This window comes from Parus major, chromosome 4A (assembly GCF_001522545.3).
Source record: "Parus major isolate Abel chromosome 4A, Parus_major1.1, whole genome shotgun sequence".
Taxonomy (NCBI): Eukaryota; Metazoa; Chordata; class Aves; order Passeriformes; family Paridae; genus Parus; species Parus major.
In genome coordinates, this window is record NC_031772.1 from 19608118 (window position 1) to 19616255 (window position 8138).

The window sequence follows — 8138 nt, forward strand, 5'->3', positions numbered from 1 at the left end:
GGAACACGCTCTTCCCGGCGCTCTTCCTGGGGCTCTTCGGGGCTCGGTGCTCGTCCCTGGCCGCTGCCGGTGGCCGCTCCGCTGGGGTCCCGGGAACAGCCCGGCCAGCAGGACAGCCCCTGTGACAGCCCCGGCCTGGGGGCCGCCAAGGTGCCAACTACGGAATGTTGTACTTTTAATCTCGCCAGCTTGGTAAAGTGCTCCCTGCTGCCCGCCTGTGCCTGTGCTTCTTTGGGCTGCCGAGGGAGCGGTGCTGGGGCGGTGGGCACCCCCCGACACCCCCGGCTGGCCCAGGGGAACCGGCCCCACCGGTCACAGCCCTGCCCCGCACTCCAGGGCTCGGGGGGCGACACCGGGAGGCGTCAGGGCAGCCCCGGCTGGGCACCGGGGACAGGCCGGAGGGGGCGGCCACGGTGGGGCTGGGGACGGACCTGGCGTCCCGGGACGGGTGGGATGGATGAGAGGGACGGGGACAGCGCTGGGCACTGGGGACAGCCGGGGGGGGGACTGTACGGAGGGGCGGACTGGGACTGGACTTGGCACCTGGGGCAGGTGGGAGGCATGAGAGCGACAGCCCCGAGCGCTGGGGACAGCCCTGGGTGCGGGGTACGGCCGTGGATTCCGAAGGCAGCCCGGTGTGCCGGGTGGCTCCAGCCCCCTCCGGGCGGGCTCGGCCCGGTGTCCCGGTGTCCCCCGGTCCCCTCCGGGCGGGCTCGGCCCGGTGTCCCCCGGTGTCCCCGTGTCCCCTCCGGGCGGGCTCGGCCCGGTGTCCCCGTGTCCCCTCCGGGCGGACACTGCCCGGTGTCCCCGTGTCCCCTCCGGGCGGGCACTGCCCGGTGTCCCCGTGTCCCTCGGTCTCCTCCGGGCGGGCACTGCCCGGTGTCCCCGTGTCCCTCGGTCTCCTCCGGGCGGGCTCGGCCCGGTGTCCCCGTGTCCCCCGGTCCCCTCCGGGCGGGGCTCGATACCGGCGCGGCGCGGGCAGCCGGGGCCCTCGGGCCGGGCAGGAGCGGCCCCGCCCGGCGTAGCGCGGGGCCTTACAGCGGCAAGATGGCGCCTAAAGGGAAAGGCGGCGGCAAAGCCGGGAAGGGTGAGCGGGGCTGGGCTCGGGGACCGGCACCGGGCGGGCTGGGCGGCACCGGGACCGGGACCGGGCCCGGGCGGGCGGGCGGGGGCTCGGGGGCGGCACCGGGACCGGGCGGGCGGAATCCCGGGGGCGATGGGGACCGAGCCGGTCTCAGAGCCCGGCAGGGGCGGCGGGGACCGGGCCGGTGTCACGGTGCTCGGTTCACAGGCGGCGACAGCGGCGGCAGCGAGGGCAAAGCACAGGGCCCGAAGGGAGGCGGCAGCGCCGTTAAGGTGAGTGCGGGGGCCGGCGGGGCCGGGTGCTCCGCCCAGCACCGGAGGCTCGTCCCGCCCGCCGGCCCCGCTCGCCACAGCCCCGCTGGGCTCCCCGGCAGGTTCGGCACATCCTGTGCGAGAAGCACGGCCGGGCCATGGAGGCCATGGAGAAGCTGAAGGCCGGGCAGCGCTTTAGCGAGGTGGCGGCGCAGTACAGCGAGGACAAGGCCAGGCAGGGGGTGAGTGGGTGCTGCACCCGGGGCCGGGCAGCGGGGCCGGGGTCCTGCTCGTCCCACCCTCCCTGCTCTGAGGCTCAGCGCTTAACCCGGCGCTGCCTCCCTGCAGGGAGACCTGGGCTGGATGACCAGAGGCTCCATGGTGGGACCATTCCAGGAGGCAGCGTTTGCCCTGCCTGTGAGCAGCATGGACAAGCCCGTGTACACGGACCCTCCCGTTAAAACCAAGTTCGGATACCACATCATCATGGTGGAAGGCAGAAAATAAAATATGAATGACCATCATGACCTTGTTGACTGCTTGAATCCCGAGTCTCAGACACCTTGGCCTTGGAACAAGTCAGGCACAACCAGCAACACGTCTGGAGGCAGCTGCTGTCCCTGCCACTGTGCTGGCAGAGCAGAGCCCTGCCTGGAGAGGTAAAGTGTGCCTGGGAAGGGTGAAACAAGAGCCTTTTACAGATGTTGAAGCCTCTGTTGTCTGGCAGCCTCTTGCTTCTCCTGCTGTGGAGATAATGGTCTGTCAGCAGAATGAGGTGCCCAGGCTTTTATCTACAAACAGAAGTGACAGAAAGGGACAGAGGGGGCCCCAGGGCTTGGTCTCCATCTCCATCCTCCCCAGGAGGTGCAGACAGCTCCCGTGGTGCAGGTTGTGCTCCAGGGCTGCAGGACAGTCCCGTCAGTGCAGGGTGGGTAACACTGGAGCTGCGTCAGGCCAGGCAGGGAAGGGAGCTGGGGGCAGGAGGGGAGGAAGAGCTCTCCTGAGCACAGACTCACCTCCTCCTACAGCTCCACCTTGCCCACTCAGAGCTGGGGGAAGAAACCAGATAACTCAGGTTTGAATAAGAAAAAAGCCACTAAAGGCTTGTGTCCTGCTTACTGTGCTCTGCTGTGCTGTGGGGTGTGCAGGGGAAACAGGCCAGCAGCGTTCCTGCCATCTCAGGAATCCAGCTCAGATCCCTTTCCTGCCCACAGAGCCCCTGAAGCAGCCACAGCTCCAGCAACGTTTACAGGTGAGCACCATGCACAGAGTTCAGAGATGAGGAGGAAACATCAAAGAACAAAAGGTCCTTCCCTTCCCTCCCTTTTCAGGGTGTTGGTTTTGCTGAGTGTGGAACGCTGAGGGCAGCCAGTGAATGGCTTGCTGTGGAGGGCAGACACTGCCCCATGTCATGGTGCTCTGTAAATAAATCTCTTGTTTCCAGGCTACCAGAGCCCTGTTCTCTCTTTTGGCAAAGGCACATTGACACACCAGCAGAATCAGATCTGTGGTTCCGAGTACAGAGAGCTGCTCAGCCAGGTGTGGTGTCCTGTGCTGTGCTGTGCTGTGGTGCTGCAGAAGGCAGCATGCCATGGCACAGGGAAACACCCAGGATCTCTGCTGCTGTGCTGTCACCAGCTGAGACTGGCAGCAGTCAGTCCCAGTGCCCAGCACACCACACCGAGGCTGTGTTGGTGAGGGGCACAGTCACTCAGAGCCAGAACCAGGAGGTTTTGAGCTGCTGGTTTGTGGGATTGAAACGCTCTCAGCCAGTTTGCTGACAACACTGAGCTGTGTGCTGTGGTCACACACTGGAAGGAAGGACAGATCCAGGGGGGTCTGGACAGGCTGGAGAGGTGGGACCACATGAAAAGTACAAGGTTCTACACCTGGGTCAGGGCATTCCCAGGCACAGCTGCAGACTGGGCAGATGAGGGATTGAGAGCAGCCCTGGGAGAAGGATTTGGGGGTGATGGTTAACAAAAAACTCACCATGAGCCAGCAGTGAGCGTTCCCAGCCCAGAAACCCCCCCATGTCCTGGCTGCATCCAAAGGAACGTGGGCAGCAGGCAGGGGAAGGGATTCTCCCCCTCTCTGCACTCCCAAGATCCTGCCTAGAGCCCTGCACACAGTTCTGCAGCCCCCAACATAAGAACATGGAACAGTTGGAGCAAGGCCAGAAGAGGCCATGAAGGTGATAAGAGGACTGGAGCATCTCTGCTATGAAGAAAGGCTGAGAGTTGTGGCTTTTCAGGCTGTTCAGCCTGGGGAAGGTTGTGTGGACACCTCATCACACATTTCAGTATTTGAAACAGCCTACAGGGGAGCCAGAGAGGGACTCTTCATCCAGAACTGGAATGACAGGACACAGAGTAATAGGTTCAGGCTGACAGAGGGTAGTGTTAGAAGGGATACTGGGAAGAAATTCTTCCCTGTGAGGGTGATAAAACACTGGCACAGGTTGCCCAGAGAAGCTCCATCCGTGGAAGTGTTTCAAGGCCAGGCTTGGAGCAACTGGGTCTAGTGGGAGGAGTCCCTGCTTGTGGCAGGGGTTGCAACTGGAAGGGCTTTAAGGTACCCAAATTGATTATTTAACACCCTGAAGGAGGGAAGGAACCACAGCAGCCCAAGGCCATGGGACTGCACTGTCCCATCTTCTCAGGGGAGACGAGTGGCACAACCTGGAGGGTAGAAAGGTAAAACCAGGGCTGCCAGCATGGAGAGGGGTTTAGACATCAACACCACCATTTTTTTAATTAAACAATCGGACAGGAACATGAACCCTTTGCACCTTGGTGAGATGACTCCTCAGTGAAGTTCCCCCCCAGCACCTGGATGTTTGGACTGTTTTCTCAAGCAGAGCTGCTGAATTTGCTCAGTCACAGGAGTACATGGCAGGCAGCAGCCTGGAGCTGGCTCAGGGATCCCAGGGCTGGAATGAGGAACAGCCAGACTGTTCACAGAGCCACACGTGTCACTTCTGGGCCAGCTGTCTGTACAAATTCAGAGTCAGAAGCATAATTTCAGGATCCCCACTTTTTATGTCAAGAGCTTGCACGAAGCAGTCCAACGCCTCCTGGAGTTTTCCATCATTCTGAAGTTTCTTCCCACTGTGTACCAAGGTGTCGTAATCCGCAGCAGGAGAGGAGCTCTGCTCAATGCCCTTCTGAGCGCTGCTTTCCTGGGTGAAGCAGTCAATCTGCTCTCCTGACTGGAGCTCAGTGTCACCCGTGGATTCCTCCTGAGATGACTCCGTCTCCTCTGCCTCGGACTGCTCAGATTCCCCGCTGTCTGTGTGGGAGGACTCTTCACCTGTATCGAGTGTTTCTCCAGTAGGTTCCTCTTCAGCCTCAGCAGATTCCCCAGTGCACTCCTCAGCTTCATCTTCCACAAGCCCGTCTTGCTCCTCATCACCATCATCATCATCTTCTTCATCAGTGGTTCCCATGATTTCCCCAATATCCTCCACCTCATCTACCAACCTGCTGATGACCGAGCGCCTGGAAGCGTTGGACCTGTTTCCACTGGTATTTAGCTGGGGAGAAAAGATGGCTTTAGCTCTTATTTTGTCATATTTGGGGGTGGAAGCGCTAACTCCTTCTGGAATTCCGTGCTGAGAGCTGCTCAAGGGAGAGGAGGTCACCTGCTCGGGCTGCTCTTCACTCTCACTGTCTGAAGTCACTCTGTTTAAGCGTTTCTTCCTACCAAAAGTAGGGAGAACACTGCTTTCATCCAATGCTTTACTCCCTTGCAGGGAGGCATTTGGCTCTTCCTCAGCTGTGGGACAGGGTTTGCCATGGCTACTGGTTTCATTTGGCCAAGTTTTGTTTGGAGATTCTTTGTCTGGAGATTTACACAAGCTTTCTGCCTGCAGTTGTAAGCTCTCCCTCTCAGGATGTTCCACTGATCCTTCTCTACTTGAGGCATCCTGCCATCCCTCTTCAGACTCTTCCAAAACCAGATTGAAGTCAACTTGATCCTGGAAAGAAGGAGCAGATGTACCCTCCAAACTCTCTTCCAACACGTGAGACTTGCAGACGTCAGCATTGATCTCTGGTGTAACGTTTGATGAACTCAGCACTGCAGAAGCAGAAGCTGGCTCAGGAACATTGTTCTGCTCTGTCCCCAGGGTAGGGTGTGAGTCAAGGACCTGAAGTGACAAATCTGCATCCCTGCTAGGATCACCAGCCATGCCAGACTCAGAGGAACTGTGACAATGCCCAGAGAGGTCATTCCTCGCCTCGGCTGAGGTGTCGGAATGTACCTGCGAATGCCGTTTCCCTTGGAGACTCTGACTCTGCTTCTCGAGTGCAGGGGATGCTGTAATGCTACATTCAGGATTTTGCTCAGATTCTTGTATAATAGATTGTTCTTCTGTCTTGCTGGTATTGAGCACTTCTGTCTCCATGCTGGACACATCTTGTACCAGTTTCTCTTCATCCGAGTCACCAAGAGTCAGAGCTGTCATTTTGGAGCTGACATTGAGCACCTGGGCCTCGTCCTCATCTGTAAGATCAATAACTTTGTCTTTTTCATATGCATCAGCTACTGGTGGTGAAACAAAGTGATTTTTATCGTTCAGCCCTTCAACAGAAAACGTCTTTGGCCTGGAAATTGATTCCGATGGTCTTTGCCACCTCTCTTCACAAGCATTTCTGATCCCCTCCATCCTCTGATCTCTGAGCTGGGACTCCAGCTGGACCAGCTCGTGGGCTTTCTGGACCCTCTTCTGGATGTACTGGTGGGCTTCCTCGCTCTCCACCTGCTCCTCGTGAGCTATTTCCCTCGTGTAGATCAGGTCGTGGTCGGAAATGCCAAACATTGCCAGGGAATGCAGGTAAGCAAGGTGCTCATCCAGCTGCAGGTCAGTCTTCCTTTGCATGGCGTGCAGGGACTGCAGCTGGATCTGGGTCGCAGACGTGCGAGTGTCCTCCAACGTGAAGAGCTCCCTCAGCTCCTGTTTGGAGAAATAACGGAACGGGTTCTTTCTGTCCCCGGTGCTCTGTCTGATTAACGAGTCCTTGAATACCTGCCGCCTGTAAATCTTCTCTTCCACCGTGCCGCAGGTGATCAGCCTGTAAATCACCACGTTCTCCTTCTGCCCAATTCTGTAAGCTCTGTCCACAGCCTGAGCGTCGGTGGCTGGGTTCCAGCTGGGATCAAAGATCACCACTCGGCTGGCGGCGGTCAGGGTTATGCCGACGCCCCCAACCTGCGTGGTGAGCAGGAAGACAGAGTAGTCGCTGTTGCTCTGGAAGGCGTTGATGCGCCTCTCCCGCTCCGTCAGGTGCGTCACCGTGCCGTCGATGCGCAGGATCTGGAACTGTCGGCGAGACAGGACGAGCTCTATGATATCCAGCATCTTCCTCGACTGTGAGAACACCAGGGTTCGGTGTCCCTCTTCTCTCAGCCGTTCCAGCAGCCCCACAAGGAACTGCATCTTCCCAGACTCCTGGATCACAGTCTCATCAGAGAGATGATCGATTTTTTTCATGCCTGAAAGCACACCTGCCTCCATCCCGTAATCCTGCTCGGAGCCCTCCTGCTCTTCCAAGCCCAGCTGGATACAGGCTCTCGCAGACAGAAGCCTGGGGTGGTCACAGAGCTTCTTCAGGACGGTCAGCTCGGCCAGAGGCGATCGGGTCGTCATCAGCACTTCCTTCACATGATCCAGGCAGAGAAAGTTCCTGTAGATTTCTTCCTGCACCGGTGCCAGGTACACCCACACAACAAAGTCATTTTTCCTAGTGAGAGATGGCATGACGGGAACCTTGTTCTCACTTGGATCCTCGGGAAAAGGAGCATCCACTTTATCAGCATGAGAGTTTTTGATGTCTTCCTTGGTCCTTCTGAGGAAATAGGGCTTTATAATTGCCATGAGGTTCTCTGATATCTTTAGCCCCAGCGCTTTCTCACCTGGAGTCGCATCCTTCTCCCTTGCCCTGGTAATGGGATTCTCATATTCCATTTTGAAAGTTTTGGCAGTTCCCAGGAGGGAGCCTTGGCAGGCAAAGTCAAACAAGGACCACATTTCCCGCAGGTTGTTCTGCACGGGGGTGCCCGTAAGCAGGACGCGGTGCTGGGCCGGGATTGCGTACACACACTTGGTTGTCTTGTTTGACGGGCACTTGATCTTGTGTGCTTCATCAAGGATGACGTAGTCCCAGACAAACTCCTGCTCCTGGCGGCTGGCTAGCTGCTTCCAATTGTTAATGAGCATCTGGTAGCTGGTGATGACGATGCCGTTCTTCCTCTGGACCCTCTCCAGGTTCCTGGTGCGCTCTGTCTTGCTGCTGCCGTGGAACTCCTTGACGCGTAGGCCGGGGGTCCAGCGAGCGAACTCGGCCAGCCAGCTGCTGACCAGGGTGGTGGGCATGATGAGCAGGACGTGCTGGATGAGCTCGGCGTCGAACATACCCGACAGGAAGGCGATCACCTGGATGGTCTTGCCCAGGCCCATGTCATCGGCCAGGATGCCACCAGGCTTGCCCTCCCGGTGCAGGCGGTACAGGAACGCGACACCTTCCCGCTGGTGCTGGAACAGCTTCCCGTGCATCTCGCCGTAGATCAGCAGGCCGCTGCCGCACACGTCCACGAAGCCTTCATCATCCTCCTCCTCCTCCTGCTGCTGCTGCTCGGCCGCCGCCAGCGCCTCCTGCACCCGCCGCATGCGGCCCCGCAGCTTCTCGCTGGGGCGGATGGCAGCGGCCAGCCCGAACAGCCGCAGCGCCTCCTGCAGGTCCCCGTCGGCCGCCGCCGCCTTCGCGCTGCTCACGAACCTGAGGGAGTCACCGTGAGCACCG

At 59.0% G+C, this 8138-nt stretch overlaps 2 protein-coding genes across 3 annotated transcripts; one reads left to right on the forward strand and one right to left on the reverse strand.

Moving 5' to 3' along the window:
- Positions 1-970: 970 nt before the first annotated feature.
- Positions 971-1862, forward strand: PIN4 (peptidylprolyl cis/trans isomerase, NIMA-interacting 4). Of its 2 annotated transcripts, none has more exons than XM_015626750.2 (4): positions 971-1087; positions 1292-1356; positions 1458-1577; positions 1732-1862. In XM_015626750.2, exons 1-4 carry the CDS (start codon positions 1048-1050, stop codon positions 1840-1842), a joined length of 336 nt encoding a protein of 111 aa, XP_015482236.1. In that variant the 5' UTR covers positions 971-1047; the 3' UTR covers positions 1843-1862. The 2 variants fall into 2 exon arrangements, with proteins under 2 accessions (XP_015482236.1, XP_015482235.1); XM_015626749.2 differs by having other exon boundaries at positions 973-1087; positions 1684-1862.
- Positions 1863-4052: 2190 nt separating this feature from the next.
- Positions 4053-8109, reverse strand: ERCC6L (ERCC excision repair 6 like, spindle assembly checkpoint helicase). The gene has a single exon (XM_033514083.1). It carries the CDS (start codon positions 8003-8005, stop codon positions 4310-4312), a length of 3696 nt encoding a protein of 1231 aa, XP_033369974.1. The 5' UTR covers positions 8006-8109; the 3' UTR covers positions 4053-4309.
- Between the last annotated feature and the right edge of the window lie 29 nt (positions 8110-8138).

What these genes read in the sequence shown, in the direction of transcription:
- PIN4 (XM_015626749.2), top strand. Translation starts at nt 1,048, where the DNA reads ATGGCGCCTAAAGGGAAAGGCGGCGGCAAAGCCGGGAAGG. An exon ending in CGGCGGCAAAGCCGGGAAGG is followed by an intron (nt 1,088 to 1,291) that starts GTGAGCGGGGCT and finishes CTCGGTTCACAG; the next exon opens with GCGGCGACAGCGGCGGCAGC. An exon ending in GAGGCGGCAGCGCCGTTAAG is followed by an intron (nt 1,357 to 1,457) that starts GTGAGTGCGGGG and finishes GCTCCCCGGCAG; the next exon opens with GTTCGGCACATCCTGTGCGA.
- ERCC6L (XM_033514083.1), bottom strand. Translation starts at nt 8,005, where the DNA reads ATGCGGCGGGTGCAGGAGGCGCTGGCGGCGGCCGAGCAGCAGCAGCAG.